Raw genomic sequence first — 25523 nt, forward strand, 5'->3', positions numbered from 1 at the left:
AAGAGCTTAATTATTCAGTCATTAGGTTATAATATCCTATCTTTAAAAAATTGAATCATCTTCATCTTCTTCAACTACACTGGTGTTATTTAGTAACAGCAGATATAAATCTAAACACCAAAAAACACTCATTATCAGAATTCCATGGGAAAGTATAACCCTATCAAAAACAAAAAATGGAATATCTTCGAAACTAAAAGGGCCAACAAATATAACCACTTGAATTTGAACAGGATTGAGTCTGTTGTATCCAATTCAGCCCTGCACAGCCTCCAGACACAGGACTAAGACTTCAATAGCATCACTTGGTTGGTCTAGGGTCAAGATGTACATTATTAATGGTCCATTAACATATTGATGATACCTGATTCAAAACCAACAGATGACTACACTCAGTTAATACAGAAGTTAAGCAAGAAGAAAGAGAGTCAAATCCTGTGATACCCACAAATAAGGAGTTGTCAGTGAGATTTCCATCCAGGTCCTTCAGATACCCGGGATGGGCAATCTACCAACCACTGCAAAGTAGAGTGACGCCAGGAAGCCAAAAATCAGAGAGTGATCAACCATGGTAATGGACTGATGACAATGCCCTCCAAAGCAGTTTGTCTGCCCTGACTCAAGAAACAGATCTCGAAAAAGAGCTCTAATAATGTCAGGCCCACAATGACTTGGGATGGGTCCATGGTTGCCACAAACTCCCGAGACACCCCAGACATGATGTCACCAAGTGTCTAGTACAAGTGATAGAATCCAGCAGCTTAGACAGGGATGGTGCTGGGCAGGGAGGAGGGTACAGCAGCAGCAAATCCAACTTCAACCCAGACAGATAAATACCCATTTATCTTCAGAACACATAGACAGGTGACAGCTACCACCTCACCCCTCCCATCCCCTCCAGTCTCAGATGGTGCTAAACATAAAACCCAGTGGACACATTTGCAAGAGGGGAACTAACCCCTGAAGACCAAACCAGATTTTGGTAACACAAGCAGGATTTAATGCAGAGCAAGCTGTCATTCAACACCAACGTCTGATAATCTGGCCTTGAGGGCAGATTCCAGTTTGCTCCCAGGCTCTGCCAATATCATAGTTTCAGCATTTCTGCCAGCAATTTCTGCTCCCCTCAGGCCCTTTCACCTCACACCCCTTTCTTTTAGGCCAAGGCATCCATTTACCCACTCACAAATCCTAGATACCCCAATCATCCACTTATCAGATATACCACAATCACTTCCCTAAACATCACATGCACAGCTTATACATTATTTCCTGCAGATCACACCTGTCCCTGGCATTCAGCAGCAGTGTGTGTGTGTATAAGAGAGAGAGGGGCAGGGAGAGAGAGGGAGGGGGAGAGAAGGAGAGGGGGAGAGAGAAACTGCTGTCAAAGCCATCTAGCATACACTGTCAAACCTCAGCTCTCCTTCCACTGAACAGAGGGATGGAGTAAATGGTTGGGTAATCAAAGTGTCAATCTCTGTATCTGAAAAAGGGGGTCAATGTTTAGAGAACAGCACCACAGGCATCCTAGTGGGCAACAACGGTCAGGTTCCAAAAGCACATTCCAGCTTTGTACCACCCATCCATTCCAAGTGCTTTTCAAGTCACCATCCCAAACTTCTCTGCTCTGGGCTAAAGTACTCCATAAAACCATAGCACTAATAACAGAGTCAGGCAAAAGAAAACTTGTCTACAAAAATTGGTTGCCTTTTTCTTCCCACCCCCCCTACAATGTGGAAAGAAGGAGATTTCAAGAGAGAAAGCTCTTTGCTCTTCTACATATTGAAGCAATACGACTGCACTAGTAATTGAAAAGGGTCAGACAAAGGAGAAATTTCCTTCAGTAATTGTTTTCTTTTTTCTTCTTTCATTTGTCATTGCAGAACAGAGAGACTGGAGAGAAAAAGATTTCAAAAGAGTACAGTAAACTATTTGCATAGCATGCCTCTGGCTACCAACCCTGGGCTACCAGCATGTTTTCAATGCGTGGAAGAACAAACATCTTATTCTCTTGAAATTTCTTTCTCTCCAATCTCTCTGTTCTACAAGGGAAAGGGGGGAGAAAAAAAAACCCACGGGTCAGACATAGAACAATGCATACTGACTATAATGGCTATCATGTGACTGAGGAACACTGCAAAAAGAGAATGGTTGTAAATTGGCTTTAAGGTTATTTTTCAGCACCATGGTAATTTTGACTGATGCTGAACAAGTGGTTATAAGCAAGGACTACCTTTAATCACAAGCTAAATTACAACACAATAAACTGGCAGCAACGTAATCAATAGACAAAATAGCAGCATTATAATATTCACAACTTTTGGACCAATTAAATGCTAAAAGTATGGATATATACTTTGCACATCTTTTGCATGTGTTTTCAGTACAACTGTCTCTAGAGACAGCTACCAGATCTAAGAAGGTCCCACTCCCAGCAATAAACTCAATCACACTTAAGACAGTGCAGATTCCTGGAGAAAAGCCTCCACAGATGCTCTTATCTAATATTAATCAGCCACTATGGATTGTTGTCTCTGGTGTGCATTTTGATTCTTGGCTACAAAAATAGGGAGAAGCTTCAATAACAGATGTTTACACTTGCCTTCTTTGCCGATTCTGAAAAAAGAACACCATTGTTGCCAATTATTCCAACTGGGTAACCAAACAGCCGAGCGAATCCTGAAAGAAAAGAGAAAAAAAATCATGAGAAATGATTTTATCAACTGTCTGTGAAAGGCTTTAAACTTAAGAGTTCCCAGTCTTTAATGAAAAAAAATGTGTAGCACAAACATTAAAAAAATCATTTTGCAGTCATAATAATATTTATCATAGCAATAGCCCTAGCAATTGCTTTTGCTGGAACAAACTAAAAATGTGACAATTTAAGAACTAGCAAATTTACTACTGGAGGATATTGATGTTAATTCAGAAACCTGTTGATTTTACTCTCAAGTGAGTTGTGCTCCCTGAAGAGAAAGCAGACTTTAGGGGTCTTCTGAAATCACAGCCCTTCCTAGAAAAGCAGATGAAAACTGTGCCAAGAAGGGCCCTGCCCAGCTTCAATTATGTCATTACTTGGAACAGGATGCATGAGGTCAGCTACTCCTATCTGGCCATCTTGCAAATGGATGACTGGAGCGTTTACAGCTGTCCTTGATGATAAACCAGAAACTGCAGTTGGTTGAAAATGCAGTGGCCTGCCAGCCGATAGCAGTGCATTATACCTCTTTGAGAGTTACACTGGTTACTAGTGTGTTTCCAAAGGCAATTCAAGACTTTGCTTGCTAGTTGTCAAGCTTGGGGTCTCAATCTCTGAGAGACTACTTTTCCCAGGTAGATTCTGTCCATCCAAATTGGATAATTCTGGAGCTTGCTAAAGGCCATATCCCAAAATTCAAAGGAAGGAGTTACGACGGGCCATCCCCTCTTTGGAAGGAGATGATTCTCAGAAAGCTTGTAAAAATTTGATTGTTCCAAAAAGCCTTTGAGGATTGTTCAGTGTGAAATTCCTGGCACCAAACCATTTACTGTTAATGTGTATCATAGCAAATTACATATTTAACTAACATTTAAATGTAAATTTAACATTTACATTTAAATGTTAATTAAATATGTAATTTACCATAACATTTTTACTACTTAGAGATAATACATTGCCTAGAGCACCAGCCCCCAACCTTTTGGGCACCAGGGACCAGTTCCATGAAGAGAGATTTTTCCGTGGACGGAAGGCGGCGTAGTTTCGCGTGCTATTTGCATCCCGCAGATGGGGCTTTGCTTGTTTGCAAGGCCCGGTTTCTGTCATGCTGCGGCCCAGTGCCAGTCCACAGACAGGGGATTGTGGATCCCTGGCCTTGAGTTCTTGTATTGAAGTGATAAATCCATTACTACATGAATTAATAAATTAATATGTTTTCTATGGAATCAATACAAGTTTTTTTAAAAATTGGAAAGATAAATTAAATCAAAGCATGAAGTTGTAGAATAGTTTCATTTTTCATTTAAAAATAATACCTGTAACTAATGTATCCCCATATAAAGCTTTAAATTCATCAAATTTGCTTCCGTCAACAATTCTAGCAATGACCTTAAGTTAAGAGAAAAGAGAGATACATTTATTATTAGCAACTCATCTTATTGTAATAAATATCAATGTAATATGTAAAATGAGATGATTTTCATAGCATCTTTAACTGTATCCATTTTCCAAACAATGTATATTTCAAGTCTAGTCTAACTAGCTCAAGTAGAATGGTCTGCATGATGACGTATATAATGGAAAGGAAACAAGCCCCTTTCCCAAAGTACATATTTGCTCATAATTACTCATATCAGAAACGTTTTATTTGTGTCATTATAACATTAAGACAAAATACAATTATCTTACAACAGTTTGTAAGAAATGTTAATTTTTATGACCTGCTCAACTAAAAAACAATTAAGTTATTGCATATGGCTCAGATTACATGGCCAAGTTCTCTCCCAAGTGCCTGGATCTACAAAATTACAGAAGACTCCATTCATAAGTTGTTTAATCTATTGTGCAAATAAGTGATCCTACTTTGAATCATGTGAGTCACATGTCAGGCTAACAAATTAAGGTGGAATTAGTTGTAATTCTAACATTGGAGGACAGGTCAAGGACAGTAAGGAGTTTGGATGTATGTAATGCTCGTTTGCTATCAAGCCACATGTAGTCTTAATCTGTTGTCTGAAATGACTCCTTCTATGTAAACTTCTGATTGTGATTAAGGAATGAATGAGTTCAGTATGACTTATTTTTCCTGATAAAAAAGGTAAAATATATCACTTAAGCATTATGCACAGCATGTAAAGCCCAACATGAGATAACTAAGGACTTGTTTTTGGGATATTGCTTATAAAATTAGTGAAACTGGTTGCAAGGTCTTGATATAACTGCTGTATTATTGTCCGTGTAGTGTCCTCTTCTTTTATCTGTCCTATGTTTAATATTGCTGGCTTAGAATGGTTTTCACATTTCAATTTCAACTGTAAAGATTTAACAAAACTATATAGAAATTATATAAATTTAATTCATGTATGTTTGTAATTAAACATGGTTGTAAAAATTCAGGTGACTTGTCTCTTGTACAACTGAAAATCGTTTGTAGTAGGAAATTAAAATATTATAAAAACAATAATGGTAGCCTAGTCCTGTCGTTCTTAGCAATGTTTTTAAAAAATAAGATCAATGTTTTATTTTTCATTACAAATCTAATTGCTTCTAAAGAACTAGAATATTAAAGTGACTGCTAAATTATCTTCTAAAAAATGATAACTGCAGTAAAACAAATGTTGTTGATCTGCCAACATATTTACTTCTCATCATTTTGAGCAAAATGCTTTTGATTGTTCTAAAAAACTACAGTATATCTCCCTTAAATTAAAACTCAGTGTAACCTAAAAGCATTACTCAAAACGTATGTCCTTGGAAGCAAGCAAAGACTACATTAATATTCTGAAGTTGCTACTACTCCCAGTTACAGCAATACTCCTAGCCTACACTTGCAATCAATGACTAAATATTAGGTTTGCGCACCTAAAGACCTTGCACCACTCTGTCAAGTTTGCTCTGTGACCATGAGCAGCAGTTTGTTTAATTTGGTCTTTAGAAAATTGAAGCTGAAATGTGTATCTAATCGTATTACCTGCCACTTCAAGACTTGATTAATTGTGTCAACAGATTTGACAAGAATTGATAGTAAAGAGTTGTGAACTTGGCCTCTTGAAAAAGAGCAGGAGCAGCAGAGGCCTGTTAAAGATAGATGGAACACATATGGCAGTATTTCTGTTCTCAATCTTATTAATCGTTATTCCTAAATACAAACACTAAGCTAGAAATACAATAATGAGAAAAGTCAGATGCAGCATCTAGCTACTGACACAGTCGTAAGTAGAGTTCCATTTTATACTAGTCTAAATTCCATAATTTGGAAATTGGATTATTTTTGATTCAGTAAACACAGATTGAAACTAAGGTTTCTTGGATTACTGATGGTAGTTTAAGTGATATATAAACTAGGATGCATGTTTGTTTCCTGGCTAATCACTTGTTTGATTTTATGCTTCAGCCGAGTTTTTTTCAGATCAAGACATAAATGTTTAAGACAACAGAACCATTTAAAAAGAAGTAAAATGTAAGAATTGCCAAAAGGCATGATTAATTTGCTGATTTGCAAGTGTGAATCTGGCTTTGTTTCATAAACTATATTTAAAACAATCATTTTGTACCATGATGTGTTATGTTGGGCTCTAACATTCTCAAATGAAGCAATTTCCATAATTCATATGATTTTCTTGAGATTAGCCTCCTATATCGAGAACATTAAGCAGTCCCATGGATATCCTGTATGCAACCATATTTGCAAGGATCTGATTGGGCACAATCTTTTAAAATCATTTTTAGAAATGTTTACCTCTTTGACATCAAAATTTCTTTTAAGCTGCTCTCCAACTATGCCGTACAATTCATCTGAAGGAAACAAAGGTTCTTCTGAGGGTTCTACTGTTACCTGAAATAATTGGAAGTACCAAAAAAAGAAGGCAAGAATTATAAGAGAATTCAGACATAACTACAAGTTCTCCTTTTCTACAAGCCCGGACTAAAAAATTGCCAATATTCAATATGAAATTTAAATTTACTCTACATTTTAGATTACTGTTCTCTCCAAGACACCTTCAATATTCATATATTTAAATCAACTTTATGATTTAATCAGACCCAAATTATAGGGTAAAAATGGGGCTCTTGATGTAATGGTTATGTGGGAATGACCTTGGGAGACAAGGCAAAGAAATGTAGCCAATGGGATAGTTGGATAAATGTATTAGTGCATCTCGTCATGTTTCCTGTGGTTTACCTCCTAGGGCAGATCGTAGCCCGCAATAACTGTACATAATAAAAAAATACATCTTGTGAGTTAAGCAGTCTCTGCCAGCATACAGTATGATTTTGGGAGCTGGGTGTGGGCACCTCCTTAACTCAAACCCATATTTTCTTGGAATTACATGGATATCATTCAAGCCCTGAAAAAAATACCTTTTAGGGGATTTATTTATTAATTTATTAAATTTATATGCCACCCATCTCACAGTAAATATTTGAAATATCTCTCAAAGTACAGCAGATCCCTAATATAATGGCACTGTGTTATTGGTACAGTTGAAAACAGAATTGGATCATTCAAAGGGTGGAAGGAAGAAGAGCAGAGGAAAGTGCACAGGGGTCTGCAATGCACTTTTAACTACCCTTAAGAAATCAGCTGAATTATGCCAGAAGTGAAGCAGCTTTAAATTCATACTTTTCTCTGAACTACCACAGTAAACACATAATACAGCATATCATCTTTCTATATGTTCTGATACATCCCTAATGAAGAAAAATATACACTCACATCAATTTTCTTCTTGTAATTCAAACTTCTCACCACTTTTCTAGCCAAGTGGAGTGCATGATTATCATCCAAAGCATAGTGATCAGTTACGCCAGATTGTCTGCAGATTTAAAATACAAAAATTTAGTATGTCAGAAATTGATTGTGAACACATGATCTCAGGAAAACTGCAATAGCCAGAACTCTGGGGACTGGTTGTAAATCCCCCTTGTTCCACATTAAACATCAATGAACAAGGGGTCATAACCTATCCGTATTTCACCAGGAGAGCGGTAGCAGAAGATTCCACCACCATTTAAAATAGGATAACAGCTAGCATAATGAAAAGCTATTACAGTCCAAACTATTGGTGGAAAGAAGTGTTTATTTTACCTGCAGTGAAGATCAGCACCTCCAAGATCCTCTGCTGATACCTGTTCCCCAGTTGCTGCTTTTACCTAAAAATGAAAACTAAAGCTGAGCACTTCCAAATGTACTTGTGCTGTTCTGTTGGACACGTACTTTTTTTTAAAGCTAAGAAGGAAAGAAAAAGACCAGAATACATCACCTCCAGAAGCCAACACCCAGATAAACAATATCTGAATCAAGGAATTATCAAGAAGAAAACCCCACCCCCACCAACACCGGGGCAAGTTACTGTATATAAACAGGGAATAAACCAAACTCCCTTTTAGCATTGATGATATTACCTAGTCAGGTAATGAAATGTCTGTAAGCAAATAACCAAGCTTAGAGAGCACCAAGGACTCAATAGTTCAACCCGGAGCTACACCTATTTTCTTCTATCTATCTATTCAACCCGGAGCTACACCTATTTTCTTCTTTCTGTCTATCTGTAAGAAGATATAAATGCAATTACTGTTATTAGCTGCTTGCCCTTATTTTCCATTATTATTCAAATTAATATCCCCACATAAAAGCCCTTGATTCTGAAAAAAATGCTGAGAAGTAATCAGTAACTCTGGTTCTTTCCCATTTTTCTAAACCAACATAATTAATGCTTAAAAATTAAACAGGAGATTAAATAACAGATTAATTAAGTGCTAAATTGTAGAGCTTCATTATCCAAGAATTGTTATTGATTTTCTATGTCTGCTTTTGCTGATTACTTTGCCCCAGAAAACTATTCCTTTCCACATCAAGCAACTATTTTTTCAAGACAAGCAATGCAAAGTACATGTTTTACCTCCCTTGCCAATATGTTGTGGCCAAAAATGTCATTCAAATATATTTCAATAGAATTTTCTTCCCCAAAATCTAGAAATAACATTTATCTTTAAAATAAGATAACTAACTATTAGAAAGTACTCGATTGTATTTCTGAAAAAGTTAGCAAATCATTGCAAAATGGCAAAAAATATCAATTGATCAAACAAATGAGAAGGACAAAAATAATTACGTATCTGGGATTTATATGGGCTAGTGTTGTCAGCTCTGAGAGGCCTCACACAAATTTTTCCCCCTATTTGTTATTTTATATGTCTTTAAGTAAAAATGACACTCTATAAATAAAATTAAAGCAGTATTTCATTCAGGCCATTTAAAATGTCAGGCTTATGTTTAGTTAAAATGCAGCTTGTCTATGATTCCTTGGATACTACAAAATATTTATATCATTTTTTCCTATTATAAAATCCATCAGGATTTTTTCTCCATTTACAAGAAATGCGGAAGACATCTGAATCCATAATAGCTGACAAAAAATGTGGATTTTTTAAAATCAGCCCAGCCCTGCTGTTGAAGAAGCTAGAAAATAGAAGTAAAAATGATGATGCCTTCAAATTATGTTTAATTCCTAGTGACTTTATGGGCACCTCCATAAATTTTCACAAAGCAATTGGGAAGTGGTTTGTCACTGTCTCCTTCTAGCATTTTTTTAAATCTCTCAACCTAGTTTTCAGTCTTGGCATTTCTTGGATGCCTAAGTAGTAACTTGTTCTAACCTTGGTGAGTTTTACCTGGTGAGTTTTACTGAATCAGCCAGATGCCATCACATGCTAAGCAACCAATATATAAAATATTTTGGTATTTAACAAAATGTTTATTTTTGCAACACCTAGCTGTTACATTGAAACCTACAATACAGTTATATACTACTTATCTGTTTTTATAAAGGAAGCCTTTGCTAATCCTTTGAAAATACTTCACTCACCAATGGAGGTCCACCCAAAAATATTGTTCCTTGCTTGCCAACGATTATACTTTCATCAGCCATTGCTGGGACATAAGCCCCTCCAGCTGTGCATGAGCCCATAACTATTGCAATCTGGGGAGGGAAAAACACAAAGATGGTTTATAAGAAATCAGATGCAAGTATCGCCTTGTGTTTTCAGTCTAAGAATCTAATGCATAACAAACCTAATTCTTCCCTTGGGTATACAAACCAAAATTATTGACTACTCTGGAAGCCAACAGTTATCATGGTGTAACTCCATTGTACAAGTGGGGTAGCTTCAATAAGTGGGGTAGCAGAGACTGTGGAGTCTCTGCTTCAGAACCAAGAATCAGCAACCATCAGCAGCTAAAATGCCTGTAAGCATCTCAGGTCCCATTCCAATATTGTTTTTAAAAGTTCATAATTAACTTCTCAACATTCCTTTAGGCACCAAGTTTCTTTAGAAAATCATCTTTAACTTCAGGAAAGCAGCAAGGTGGAGTGTGAAGTATGTTTCTGTCAGTCTCTACATAGCAGCCACTCATCTTACTTCATATTGTTGCAATGAATTTGACTTCTTCTAAGCTACTTTAAAAGGGGGTGTGATGGCTCAGCAGTTAAGAAGATGAGCTTGTCAGCTGGAGCTGACAGACCCGGTTTGGGACCCAGCTGCCCACCCAGCAATTCAAATGCATTAAGGTAACAGTGTTCCATGTTTTGTTGTATACTCTGCTGGCCACATGACCGCAGAAACATTTTTGGATAACTCTGGCTCCCTCGGCTAAGAAATTGAGATGAGCACTGCCCCCTAGAGTCACGTACAACTGGATAGGGAAAACCTTCACCTTTAAGCTACTTTAGAATCCAGTCATGGTTGAAATCTAAATTGTTTGTTTTATATTTCTTATTCTATCTCTTATATTTCTTATTCTACCTCTCTTTACCTTGTGAATTCTTCTACTTTGGTCATTCCTTTTTTGATCAGATTTTTTTGTTCTTTTTGTGTATCTTTAACCATGTTATCAATACCTTCTACCTATATACTTGAATTACTCATTCTTTTGGATGTGCTGATCCTAATCACTTTTCTTCTTAATGAGCTTTCCATTCTTATTGTGTATCTGCTATGTAACAGAATTTAACACATCAATAAAGAGAAAAACAGATGACAAAGTATGTAACAAAAACACATCTTCAATCTCTGACTGAATGATTTCATACTTAATTCAAGAAATTAGTGGGTTAATATTTCATACTTTTGTGTCACAAAATCATAGAGCTGAAAGAGATCATTTAGACCAGTATTTTTAAACCTGGTAACTTTTAAGATGTGTGGATTTCAACTCCCAGAATTTTCCAACTTGTGGAAAGGAATTTTGGGAGTTGAAAGCCACACATCTTAAAGTTGCCAGGTTGAACGACAATGATTCAGAGCACAGACCACAAATTTGCTGCCCAGTGCAGTTCCACCTCCACAGTTTTTCACAGGTATACCGTGGGTTGTCCCAATAAAGATGCCTCTGTTTCAAACTAACCCAAGGTTAGAAAGCAAGAGACGGTGAGTTCAAGTCCCACCTTAGCCATGAAAGCCAGCTAGGTGACATTGAGCCAGTCACTCCCTCTCAGCCCAACTCTCCTTACACAATGGAGAAAATAGGAAGAGGAAAGTGTGTTGGATATGTTCGTAGCCTTCTTTGTAAAAATAATAAAGGTGGGATATAAATGAACCAACAAATAAAGAAAGAAAATTCACCTCCTGCCTACCAGAGGGACAGTTTCAGTAAGGGAGCTGAGATTGCTTGCTTATCTCTTGTCTTTTTGCTTTTTGCTGATCTCTCTTTTAAAAATGTCATTCTTCCTGAACTCAGTAATCAACTCAGTCATTTGTTTGCTACTGTCTGTAAATTAGTCATTATTTCAAAACAATGCCTAGTTAAAACGTCCAGTGACACATTTTTCTACCTGAACTTTCTCTATTTTTTTCTTTCCTACGTAAATGGAAAGAGCATGTCTATTCTTCTGACCTTTATAAGAGATGTAACTTTGTGGGGGGGGGGAGGTTTCCTTCACTTGTGTTTTAACATCAAAGTGACTGTCAGGCTTTTGTGATCTAATTTTTGTGTCAGGCAACTATGACCTAAGCCTGTGCCTCACCATTTCTATTAAACTGACAAAATACAGATTCAAGAGATACAGATTATCTCTTCCTGCAATATTTGGCAGAAAAATCTACTGTTTTCCTAGTAGAATTTAAATTACTAATCTACACTCAGATCTGTGTTCTTTCATTAGCTGTGGCTGTTTTTTCCATTAGTTTAACTTTTCCTAACCTGATCTTTTCCAGATCCCCCTTTTTATGTGCTATGATGCAAGTTAAAAAAGGGACAGACTTCAAGTACGCAGTTGCAGACACCATTTTAACTCCCTCTTTATTCCTTCATATTTTAAAAAGTTAATAAATCTGTTTACTTTTCACACAGAGAAGCTTGCTATTTCATGTCCTATTTAGGACTAGAATTATATCTTTTTCTGTTACGTATATAACACTCTCAGCACTATTCACATAGCCATGTAGTCCATGTTACGAATATTTTTTCCAAAATTGAACCCAATTCATTTTTTTTGCTCTAATTTAGCCAGGTATATTGAAAATTCAGTTCTGATAATAGACTATATACTGAATCTCAGTCCAAGTCATTTATTATAAACAAAAATTCTCAGCTTATGCACTATCCCAACAGTACCTTTAATTCTACAATTTGAGGCAGAATTCTAAATCCCCCTGACTATTCCTTCCCGTCACTTCTACTAAATAAATACCAGTTTAAGTCACCCACAGCTAGTTCATTCTTCTTTATTAACAGCAGAAAGTGCTACTATACTGTGTAGGATAGTTGTGCAGTGCAGTAAATTGACATGGTATCCACATTTCAGTAGATTCAATAAAAAGTAAAAAACAGAAATCTTAACACTGCAATTATGAGATGATATTTTATCCAAGGATATTTGTGGGACAATAAAAAAAAGCCGAGATGGGGGCTGCAAACACGTAATTGAAGCCATGCTCCTTTTGACATGTGAACATAGAAAAGGGGCAGGATTCTATTAGATAGTTATGGCCATGATCTTAATATTTTCACACATACACACACACACACACACACACACACACAGAAAGACTGAGAGTCCTGATTTTTTCTGAAAGCAGGTTTATAAGCCACCCAGAGTTGCCTCTGGACAAGATGGGCAACACATCAATCTAATAAATAAATAATTTATAAAACCAAAATATTAATTCTTTTTTAAAGTGCATTCCCAGATGTTTAAAGTGCATTCCCAGGTGAGGATCATTGGCGCTTAGATTGTCAATTGTGATGGATAATGATGGAATCTTCCATTATACTGGTATTGCATGCAAAATAAGGAAAGAGATTGAGGAAAAACAAAAATAAATGGAAATGATAACCTTATACCACATCATGCACACTCTGTAAAACAGTGAGAAAATCAGGCTTCATCATTAATTGAACTGGCCTATATGATGTTAGTAACAAATAATAAGCAGTTTATCGAGCCACAGACAAATAAGCTTACCAACCAGGCTTACATCACCCAGATTTTGCTGGAATAGGTGGACATACAACAAGCACAAACAGACATCTATAAAAATTATCTTGCATTATAAATAATAGTATTCTCCTTTTTTAGGAAAAATGAACTAAAATAAAATGGAGAGAGGGATTCCAAGGACTCTTAATTACTATCAAATATGCTTTCAGTAAAGAATATGTGCAAATAGTGGGCACTGAGCTAGAAATGCATTTGCCATCTTATGGTAGGATAACATGTCTACCACTTTCCAGTCTCAAACATTCTCTTGCCAGTTTGCAAAGAAGCCAGATATACTGAATAATTGGCATAATTATGCCAACTCACGTTCCGGTAAGGACAAGTGACAGGAGGCTTATGACACCTTAAATCTTTGTTTTTCCTTAGAACAGTTCTGCATCACAACATAAAGCATCATAAAGCTCATTTTAAAACATAGAAGGGGATAATTGTATAAATCCTATATGCTGTTCTTTCAATGTTTTTACAGGACATCTTGAACAAGGGGAGCAAGATAAAGCCCGGCAATTAATCAGTTAGCAGAGACAAATGCTCCTTTTGATTGAAGTTGAATCAACAGATTACTATGTTACTTTGCTAAAAAAAAGAAAGATGCCAAATTTCCCATGCATTACTATCCCACGTGTTAAAAGTGATGGAGAGACACAAGTGATGGAGAGAAAAATATCAAAATAGCCACAGGTTAGTTCCTGGCGTCGTGTCCTTGCTGCTTGGCATAGAATCACCTATTGCCAAAATAGCTGTTTCTGAAAAATTATATTGGTATTCATGCAACATGAGAAAGTTATAAAAATATCTCTATGTGAGTAAAAAAAAGGTGAGGGGCCATATAAAAATTGATGATGAAAAAAAATCTGAAAGAAACTCATACTTCTTCCATTTCTTTACGGAAGATGAGATTTTGTTTACATACCATCACAAACTACACCACCATCAATTACTAAAACATCTATGTTGTAAACTAATTTTGTACCTGTTATAACTTGGTTTTCCCTAACAAATTGTCTACAGTTCAGTTTATTCAACTTGTTAAATTCTTTTTTGACAAACCTAGAAAAGGGCACTAGTGCACAAAATAAACTGGGAGACATTCCAAAATGATATATGTTGTATACAGTCTTTGTTCAGTAACTGCTTCATTTACTGACCATTTGCAGTTATAAGTTAACTTTGTGACCAATCTTAACATTTATGGCTTTTGCAGGTCTGTAATGCAAAGGAGAGCTGAAATAAAATCTTAAACACAGCTGCAATTTCATTTAGTGATTACTTCACTTAATGACAAATTGCTGGTCCGAACAGTGGTTGCTAAATGAAGACCATCTGTATCAATTTAAGGAGGAAGTTCAAAGAATCAAGAATTCTTGAAAAATAGTTTGCTCTGAAGTCATTAAGTCATAACTTCTTACTCTCACGACACAGATGACTATTTGCACCCATTTACACAGTTCTCAATTCCAATTGATCCACATGCCTTCCAATAATATTCATAAACTTCATATTTGACATCAATACTTTTTTGCTTTTGTTCTTAAATAAAATTACCTGTGGAATTCTTTGGGAGGACATGACTGCTTGATTATAAAAAATCCTACCAAAGTGATCACGATCAGGAAACACTTCTGCCTGGCGAGGCAAGTTGGCACCCCCTGAATCAACTAAGATCAAATAAAAATTGAGAGTTAATAATTAGCATTTAAGTTAAACTTTATTTAAAATTATTGCTTCCTTGGAGGATAGCAAAGAGTCCTTAGAGGAAGCAATAAAGTAGATAGGCCTTGAGGAGGAGATTAAAAAGCAGACTTGATTTATTTCTCTGCCCAACATTCATAATCTGCCACTGTCATTGCTACAATGCAAGCAGGAGTTGTTGGTGAGCAGTTACTTGAATGAATCCAGACTCTGTTATCTAGGCTACCTCCATCCAAATCTTACAAAGACAAAAAGAGAAGAACCCAAAGCCTGAGAAGGAAAAGCTAGGCATTTTAGTACAATCATGGATTGTTTAAGGCCATTCTTTTCATCTGCCCATTAGATGTGACTGCTATTTTTACCAAACAATGAAACAAAATATTGAAACATAGCTAAAAGATATTATTAACAGTGGAGGTGTAGTACTGTACTGTTTCGTAATATATAACATAGTATATACCAAATCCAATTTCTGCATCTTTATTCTACTCGTTATATTTTGGAAGTTACGATAAATATTTTAGGCATTATGCTAAATAGTGACAGTAAGCCTTGTTTATTGCTCAGTGACATTGTTTAAATTTTCAAAGTAGAAGTATTGATTTTAACTCAGCTCCAGGAAATATGGTCAATGTTTAAGGGTGCTTATCCAACAATCTATGTCACAGTTTCTCAACCTTGGCAACTTAAAACATGTGAATTTCAATTCCCAGAATTCCCCAGCCAGCATATGAAGCTCATACATCTTAAAGTTGCCAAGGTTGAGAAACATTGATCTATGTTCTACGTACATTCTATAATTTATAGCTATTGTTATATTATTTATTCATTATTATTGTTCTGTTTCTTTAAAAAAATCCTGGGCACTTAACTTTAAAAATCATTCCAGCCACCTTTAACACATCAGCCTCTTGGCTGATTACAGTTTTCCATTATAAGTAAAAAAACAGACCAGTCAAACATTATACCAAATCATTATCCTTGCAACTCCAGATTTTCAAAATCAGTTCAAACCGATTTGCTCTGTTGGTTTCCACTCAGTTACAAATCATGTTTTTGCCAACTCAAAGATAAAGCTGTTAATTACATATATTATATTCTGCCACTGAATTAGAAAATATTATGGCTTTACAACTAGGCACAGTAAACACTATGTGTCATAACAGTAGTCTCTTACAAAATAAAACTTGCCTCAAAACTTAATGCTTACCTAAGTATACACAAGGGAGATGATTTTGCATTGCAATTTCTTGAGCACGCAAATGCTTCTTTATAGTAATTGGATAATAGGTTCCACCTTTGACAGTTGCATCATTGGCAATAATCAAACACTCCACTCTGAAATTCAGTTTTTATTAGTTAGTTGAGAACATCCAATATTAATTGCACGATTAAAAATAATGAAACTTTCTTTAAAATGTGAGCTTATATTGGCAGTTCCAGACATATTCAATAAGAGATTCTATTATTATATATTACAACTCACCATCCTCACCATACTGCTTTCCACATCTACTATATAGCAAACAGAGAATTCTTCATTTCCTTAGATGAATCTTCACAAACCATCCCTAATATACTACTATAACATTTACATGTAAAGGATATCAGTCACTGCTGAAACGGCTCTATTATAACTCATATGAAATAAGCGAGAAGCATTTCCATCCAGCAGAGCAACTGACAATTCCTGACATAGAAAAAGGTTAAGAATATTGTAAAACTAAAACGCTGAATGACAACTATCGCTACCCTTCTAAAGACTATAATCCTACCCATGTTATTTATTTATTAATTATTTTTCACATTTTTGAGCCACCCATCTCCCACAGAGAGGGACTCTGGGCGATGTACAATAAAACAATTATTTTAACACTTGTTCTAACAGCAACAAAATTATCTGTCACTGCAGACACATTACTATACAGCCATGACAGAGATTTTGTGGCATTCTTGCTATTACTGGATTACTACTGGTTGCCTGGTTCAACCCTAGCTGGGCTACTAGAACTTGTAGGTTATGAAAATATCAGATGGGGCACAATCATCTATATATTAAATTACAACTTCTTCAGGTATATTAATAAAACCAGCCTTTTTTTAATCATTCCTTCTTGTTTGATATGGAGTGATGGCTTAATGTAGGGATGAAGTTTTCTGGCTTTCCAGATATCTTGCTGAATTACACTTTTTAACAGCCATAGGCAGCAAGGACAAAGTGGGACTGGCCTATGTAACCACGAAGCTCAAATAAAGGCTTGATAATTTTTCAACAATACAAACTGCTCAGCAGAACTGCCAAAATTCAATGGTGATATAATACTTCTGAATATCAATGGCTCAAACTAGAAAGCAGGGGAAATTAAAATACCATAGTAAAAAGCAGAAATGAAACCAACAAAAAACCCAAACAATATAGCAGTAGTAGTTCTCACCCTGATACTCGCCCAATGCCTGTAATAATGCCTCCTGCTGGTACTTCTTCATTACCATACAGCTGATAACCTGCAAACTGGGAGAACTCCAGGAATGGTGATCTAGAAGAAAGAGAAAAACATTTTGTAAGTTAGTCATACGAAGCATCCTTACCGGATTAATATTGGCAGGTATGTTCTGTTTAAGCTTGCAGTATAATAGCCTAACTCTAAAAGAACATTGACTTATTTTAGAATTTTAACCCACCTTTCTCTTCTGATCAGGGAATATTCACAGTGACCACTAGACACATTATTAAAAATGTACAACTAAATGGTATTTTTTAACTGATTCCAAAATTATAAGCATCTTTGGTAATTTGAAATTATCTAATAGTAAAACTGGAAATTTATGCATCTTATGTTAAAATGGTTATAATGAAACAGCAAATACCTACCCAGGATCTATAAGTCTGTCAACTCTCTCTCTAGGTAACAATTTGCCTCTTGATGTGTGCAGGTTCCGTGACTTCTCTCCACCACCTATCAGGCAAGGTGTTTTGATCATTTAAATGTTTGCCATGTATATAAACATTTAACAAGTAGACATTCATAAACCATATGCATGTTATATTAGTCTCTGATTATTTCATTAATGCTTAATTTCACCTTTTGTAATACTAATGGAATGCTTCCTATGCTTGTGAAAATGCAATCAATACCACTCCTCTCACACAGGAAGAGTTCTGGCAAAACACAGCAAAGAACACCAAATATCTCAGCTGTGAGACTTGTGAGACTTGAACAATAGAAACTCTGGCAAAGAAGTTGAAGAGAAAAAGAATTAAGTACGTAAACCTATATAGCTATGCAAAGACATCTTCTATAGCAGCCCCAGCATAGGTGAACCTGCTCCCCCACATACAGCCTCTGCCCTACTGACATTACAGTGTGGCTTTGACCTAGAAGATTTTAAGTAAAAAAAAAAAAAGTTTTCCTTGTTCTTATATTTGTGTTATTCCTGTTACTTTGTGGCAATTTAGAAAAAAATCTAAAATGGGCAAAATATAGAAATAGCCAGCATATTTATGGACAGATCACCTTCTTGTTCAGAATCTAATTTTAGATGTCTCTGTAGCAGAAATTGAAATATATGATAGCACTCAATGAAGACATCATAGATTGGAATATTAAATGTGTTTATACACCTAGAAACCACAAAATTGAAAGAAAGACCAAAAATGGAGGAGGAAATTCTACAATGGGATCAACAGGCAAGAATACTCAGTGGCTATAGAACATAACTATTGGCTAGAACTTGCAGTGTTTCTCAACCTTGACAATTTTAAGGCATGTGGACTTCAACTCCCAGAATTCCACAGCCAGCATTGCTGGCTGTGGAATTCTGGGAGTTGAAGTCCACATGCCTTAAAATTGTCAAGGTTGAGAAACACTGGGTTAGAGGATTGTTGCAGCTCCTGAACTCTGTCTTTCTGTGATAATCTTTTTATATATACTTCTCATTTCTCTTTCTTTTAGTAAGATCTTCCTGAACTCTGCTAACCTATCCATACTAGCTCTACCATTAGAGTTTCCTCAACTCAACCTTGCCACTCACTTTAACTCTCTCTCTCTTCTAAATGTTCCACTCACTTTAACTCTCTCTCTCTCTCCCTCCCTCCGTCCCTCTCTCTCTCCCTCTCTCTCTCCTAAATGTTCATTCAATTCTAATGGCCCAGAGATAGGAACGAACCTTTAATACAAATTAAATCATTAAATTACAGTATTAGTATTATAAGGCTTTCCATGCTACTCTAAAGATGTGTTGGACTGGGCTATGATTGGTAAATATGGGAGTTGTAATTCAATATAACAAGCTGGGAAAGATTGTCTTAAACCCTGTTATTTTTGAGAACCAACCAATCAGACTCTAATATGAGATACTCTAACAAGAAAAAAAATGCATTCATACGTACCTAATCTAATTTTTTCAGATTGTCTTTTCAGCTCTGTTACTAAAGCTTTCATTTGCTCATAATTTTCCTGTTGGGAAATAATCATATGTAAGGAAATGTACACATTATCCAAGGTGAGTTAGTTAAAAAAATATTTAATTAAAAGTATTTTTCTCCTGTCTTATATATATTATTTAAGCTTTATAAGCTACATTTTCAAAACATATTCCTTAAACATAATTATTAAATAATTACAACTGGATATAAAATAATAAATATATTCTTTTTCATTTTATACATTTTCATAGGCTGGGAATCCTAATTTACTTCCAAGTAAATTAAGTTTGCCTCCAGGAAAACTTAATGCCCACAAATGAAAATTCAAGCCTTTTAACAAAATTGTAATGTTTTAAAAAACTTTTGTGTATTTGTTAAGACCTTCAGAAGTAGCCTAAAACTTTTTGAGGTATCTGAGTTCAGCAATTGCTTGTTCAATTATGCAGAATATCCTGGAAAGATAAAATGCTCAGAGGTTACTTGTTCCAAGTCCTGATGTCAAACTTGACAGACTTGAACATTGGGTGTTATCTAACAAAATGAAATTAAATGGTGCAAAAAGTAAGGTTCTAAATTTAGGCAAGAAAAACCAAATGCACAGGTATAGTATAGGTGGTACCTTGCTCAATAGTAGCAACTGTGAGAGGGATCTTGGAGTCCTAAATATGAACCAGCAGTGTACTGCAGCTGCCAAAAAAGCCAGCACAGTGCTAGGCTGCATTAACAGAGGGATAGAATCAAGATCATGTGAAGTGTTAATACCACTTTACAATGCCTTGGTAAGGCCACACTTGGCATACTGCAGGACAAGAAGCAACGGATGGAAACTAACCAAAGAGAGAAGCAACCTAGAACTAAGGAGGAATTTCCTGACAGTTAGAATAATTAATCAGTGGAACAACCTGCCTCCAGAAGCGGTGAATGCTCCAACACTTGAAGTTTTTAGAAGAGACTGGAGAGCTATTTGTCTGAAATGGTATAGGGCTTCCTGCCTGAGCAGGGGGTTGGATTAAATGACCTCCAAGGTCCCTTCCAACTTTATTATTATTATTATTATTATTATTATTATTATTATTATTATTATTATTATTATTATTATTATTGTTGTTGTTGTTGTTGTTGTTGTTGTTGTTGTTGTTGTACAAGCAAGCTTCAGTTACAAAAATTCTGGTCCCTTCCTTCATGTGTTCAACTCCCTAATTTACATCTGAATCAGCAAAACACAACAGGCTACTATTCAACTTAGCAAATTACAATTCAGAACTGAAATCATAGTCTGAAGCAAACTGGCATGCCAATTTGGACGCAACACTGAACAATGATCAACTCAAAACCAAACATTGAGAAAATTTGAATAACTAAACTCAAGCTCATTTGTGCAAAGGCTAAACATGAATGGGCAGTCTATATAAACTAGATCTTTAAATTTAGATGAATCATATGAAATAATTGGATTCTTAAATGTTTCTTAATGTCACATGGTCACAGCAAACATAACTGCTTCTATTTCAACTTGACAATTTTAAAGAAACAGAGCGTTAACAGTTTAATTATTAATCACACAAAGAACATATGCTAGAAGTCTGATGCAAGTTCTGTGTATTCAATACGTCTTAGGATTTCGGTAATTAAACATACACTTACTATCCCACCAAATTACATTTATATCTATTCTATCTCAGAGGTTTATCTTTCATCGTCTCTTTTAAATTTGCAGAGGAGGACAAACAACAAAGGGCACATAAGACAAACATCATATTTTTTCCCTGCCCCTTCTTCAAGCTTGCACCATACTTTGTGTTACAGTTGCTCTGACCAGAGAATTTTCATGTTGGCACATTGTTCTGAACTGCTGTAAATTTGCAACAGGTGAGAAACAAAATCATCTTTTTTCCTGAATGATGTAGAGATGGAGTCATGAGAATTGGTTGTTAGACAAATTATTCCATTTGATCTCTTCCCCAAATCTTCTTCCTAACCATTTTAAAGACTATATATCCAGACCTTACCTACAATCAGATCCTAGAGAATTCAAATCACCAACTATTTTCACAGCCTTCCCATTCTCTAACACAGCCTTCCAGACAATCTAATTGCCACAGCCACAAAGCTCTCTATGCATCTCTCCTGTCTTTGGCAACCATGTGCTCTTCAGAAAGCTAGATATGATCTTCAGTCATTAGCCTGCAGGTTTTATCATGGGAACAAGGCACACAAACCTAAGCATACATGCTCACAAGTGGGACCCATCTGAATAAATTCTAAAACTAAATAAATTTTAGACTGATCCCAAGACAGGCAGACTAACTATAAGCAAACCAGAAGACTGTGAGTTCTAGTCCCACGTTAGGCATGAACCCAGCTAGGTGACCTTGGGCCAGTCACACTCACTCAGCCCAACTCACCTCACAGAGTTGTTGCTGTGGGGAAAATAGGAGGAAGGAGCACCTGGAAAGTCAGTTTGCTATGGCAGTTCAGGCATCCAACTAGAAATCAGAAGGCTAAGTTCTAGAGCAGGGGTAGGCAAACCTGGCTCTTTTATGAGTCGTGGACTTCAACTCCCAGAATTCTGGGAGTTGAAGTCCATGAGTCATAAAAGAGCCAAGGTTGCCTACCTCTGTTCTAGACCTTCCTCAGACATTGATGTCAGCTGAGTGAATTTGAGTCAGCCCTTTCTATCAGCCCTAGGAAGTAGGCAATGGCAAATCATTTCTGAAAAATCTTGCCAAAAAAAAACCCTGCAGGGACTTGTGCAGGCAGTCACTGGGAGTAAAAAAAAACAGACTTGAAGACATACTCACTCACCAAAAAATTCTGAGTTAAAACCTGAGTTTTTAAGCCCACTTATATAAGGTAGCAGAATTTGGGTTGGAACTGGGTCAATTTAGGCAACACGGAACAGCTTGTTGAGAAGTTGGGACCCACAGCAAAGTAAACACTTTTGGAGGCAAAATAATCTATTTTGCTCCAGATAAAGTGGATTGCTTACTGGAGTCAAACTTGAATTATGAACCAGTCCTTTTTTTTCCCAAAAGCAAAAGCAGCATCACCGTCATCTAGCAACAACTGCCAAAGTTTCCTTTTTGGCTTAGTTTAATGTATTGTCAATTGATTGCCTATGGTAACACTAAAGAGAAAATGAGACTAGGGGGGAAAAACTTAACCTAGGTTGAGGACTGGAGATATTTCTGAAGACAATAGAGCCTTAAATAAGAAGAACAAATGACTGAGAAATACAACTGCTCTAATCCTTCAAGAGAATGTTTCTAAGTGTATTTTGGTGTCAACATAAATCACAGAAAGGAAAGGAATTCAGAGGAAGTCAGGTCCAGCCTCCTGCCTAAGGCAGGGTGTCACTGCAGTATCCCTAACACAGTGTTTCTCAACCTTGACAATTTTAAGGCATGTGGACTTCAACTCCCAGAATTCCACAGCCAGCAACGCTGGCTGTGGAATTCTGGGAGTTGAAGTCCACATGCCTTAAAATTGTCAAGGTTGAGAAACACTGCGAAGTTGACCTTCAATTCCAGTGCAAGACTGATGGAATTGACAAAGCAATTGGGGGGGGGGGGAGGCAAGTGCTTTAAGACTAAATCAACAACGTCGAGGATCTTTACAATTGCCACTGCCTTTTTAAAGGGTACACTATTGGCCAAAGAAGAGCTGCCCAACTTTTATTCAGATTTCACTTTTATCGAGAAACCCGTCCTTCGGTGGGTTTATGACTATTCTGCAACGGCCCCAAATGACAGCAGAGATCTTACCAAAAAGCAAAACAAAAAGGCCGGAAGCCCACCCAAAGCCTGCAGTGGATGGATGATCTTCAAGCAACTACCTGCTAGACATCTTCACCGCGCTCCTCTTCCTTGGCCTACCTGATAGAGAGGGGAGGCGACGTCGGGCTGAGAACCCACAGTGGCCACTTTGTCCCCGTGATACGCACGGCCAAGAGCCGCTGCAGCCGCCCGCGGACAGGCGAAGAGACGGCATTTTAGGCCCGGGAACATCGCTGCTGGGGGCGCCCGGGGCACCAAAGGGACGACTTCCCGGGGCTGGAAGTAAGCATGCGGCACCCTCCTACGCCGGAGCCAATGGAAGGAGGCAGCGAAACGCGGACGAGCGGACGGCGCCGCCTGTTTCCTTTTTCCACCTCAGACTTATTAAAGGGACAGCCGAGGGAACCCCGGAAGTGAGGTCCTTTCATCTGGAGACAGCGGGGCAAGGTTTAAACTTTGCAGTGTTTCTCAACCTTGACAATTTTAAGGCATGTGGACTTCAACTCCCAGAATTCCACAGCCAGCATTGCTGGCTGTGGAATTCTGGGAGTTGAAGTCCACATGCCTTAAAATTGTCAAGGTTGAGAAACACTGGTTTAAAGAGTTACGGTTAAGAGGGAACTATGCGCTGCTGGATTAATCTCTCGGCCTGTTCAAGAAACGTCCACTGGCAGAATGGAAAGGGGTTTACCTCTTTTGGCTACTGCATTTGGTTTATGAAAACCTACGATGGGAATAGGGTTGCCAGGTCTGTTTCCAAAAAATAGCGGACAAGCGGGGGGGGGGGGGTTAAGTAGTAAAAAAAGTAGACTGTACAGCTTTAGATTATGTACCATTTCATCATAAAGCTTTTGAATAAAAAAAAATGTCCACTATTTTGTGAAAAAAAATAGTGAACATAATGTGAAAAAAGTGGACTGTCCACTCAAATAGTGGACACCTGGCAACCCTAGCATGGGAAAGTAAATTACAGTTTGGTTGATACCTACTATCTAAACTAGGACTATTGTATCTGGGCTGTAAAATCAGGATGACCATCAAATGGCAGGATTTTCTGAATTTATTCAACACTATTCTGCTCGTTTCAAATAGCTGTAACCTAAATTAACCATCATCACCTCTTACCACAATGAATGAGGTGGTAATCGAACTACCTGAAATCCTGAATTTATGGTTATTCCACTCCCTCTCATTTTTTTCTTTCTCCACAAGAAAACTCTGTTAATCCTACATAAGATTACTGTTTCAGCTGAATTGTGTTGATAGCTAAATATAAATGAAAGTATACAGGTGCAATAAAATCTGAGATTTCAGTAAAAAAATTCAGTAAACTTCAGTAAATATTTTACTTAGTCCCAAGTCATTTAAAGAAAATGCCTACAAGTCTTGTTCTATACCACGGGTGTCAAACTCGCCACATCATGTGATGTGTTGTGACATATCACTTTTTTTGCATTGCTGGAGCTGGGGTAGGCGCAGCCTCTGTATGATGCAAGCGGCCTGCAGGCCAGCAGTTTGAAACCCCTGCTCTATACCACTTTTTGGCAATGCTATGGAATTACCATTGTCTTCTTTGAAAAGTTTTCTCAAGAAAAAAGTAAGATCCTATTCTACAGACATATGAATGAGTCTGTGCAAAATGTAACAATAAGGGGTAATGAAACTATCAGTTTCTATACCCAGTGATCACCTGGTACTTTCAATAAGCACTGTTTTTACTTGATAATGTATGGATCAAATGTAATGCTAGTGATCTTACTGGAAGATTGGCAAGGAGGAACTGAATAGTGGTATGTACCACTTTCCCTTAGTGTATGGTACATAAAACTTTATATTCCTGTGTAATGGTTGAGTATGTAATACAGAAATAAGCAAGCATTCATTTTAGTCACTAAAGTGTTATACAGTTGATCCTCATTGTTCACGGATTCAATATGTGTGAATTTGCTTACTAACATTTATTTGTAGCTCCAAAATTGATATTTGTGTCACTTTTGCTGGCATTTGTGGACACATGATGAACAGCAAAAATTTGAATTACCCAACACACAATTTCCCAGCTAAGGTCACACAATGCAATGCTCTGCCTTCTTGTTTCTGTTCTCCTACTATAAACAAGTGTCCTGCATTTCCCCTAGGAGCAGTGGTTCAGTATTCACTAATTCAGCATTCAGGGCATTTTTGTAGAACATGGCTAGCACAAATAATGAGAATCAACTGTACTTTGTTTTGTCTTGTCCTTAGTGGGACATCTGTGTAAATTGGGATGATTAACTATGATTTCTCATCATCAATCCAAAAATCTTGAGAAACAGATACTTCTTAACTTTCAAATGATATCACCACATGATATAAACAAATCCTTTTTAACTTTGATGTTTTGCAGAAGTAGATAAAGCATTCTAAGTGTAGCAGATTAATTTGTC

At 36.8% G+C, this 25523-nt stretch overlaps 1 protein-coding gene across 1 annotated transcript in view; it reads right to left on the bottom strand.

Annotated features, from left to right (window-relative positions):
* The window catches only part of MCCC2 (methylcrotonoyl-CoA carboxylase 2), a 30431-nt gene extending 7029 nt beyond the window's left edge, over positions 1–23402 (bottom strand). Inside the window, exons 1-12 of the mRNA XM_015818543.1 lie at positions 23197–23402; positions 19286–19352; positions 17768–17852; positions 17331–17432; positions 16106–16233; positions 14749–14861; positions 9571–9684; positions 7791–7855; positions 7419–7518; positions 6441–6536; positions 4018–4090; positions 2606–2682 (exon numbers count right to left, since the gene is read on the bottom strand). Coding sequence (XP_015674029.1) covers positions 2606–2682; positions 4018–4090; positions 6441–6536; positions 7419–7518; positions 7791–7855; positions 9571–9684; positions 14749–14861; positions 16106–16233; positions 17331–17432; positions 17768–17852; positions 19286–19352; positions 23197–23328 — 1152 coding nt within the window. The 5' untranslated portion in view covers positions 23329–23402. The remainder of the gene's footprint in view (positions 1–2605; positions 2683–4017; positions 4091–6440; positions 6537–7418; positions 7519–7790; positions 7856–9570; positions 9685–14748; positions 14862–16105; positions 16234–17330; positions 17433–17767; positions 17853–19285; positions 19353–23196) is intronic.
* Positions 23403–25523: the final 2121 nt, after the last annotated feature.

This window comes from Protobothrops mucrosquamatus, unplaced genomic scaffold (assembly GCF_001527695.2).
Source record: "Protobothrops mucrosquamatus isolate PMUCROS unplaced genomic scaffold, P.Mucros_1.0 scaffold762, whole genome shotgun sequence".
NCBI classification, from domain to species: Eukaryota; Metazoa; Chordata; class Lepidosauria; order Squamata; family Viperidae; genus Protobothrops; species Protobothrops mucrosquamatus.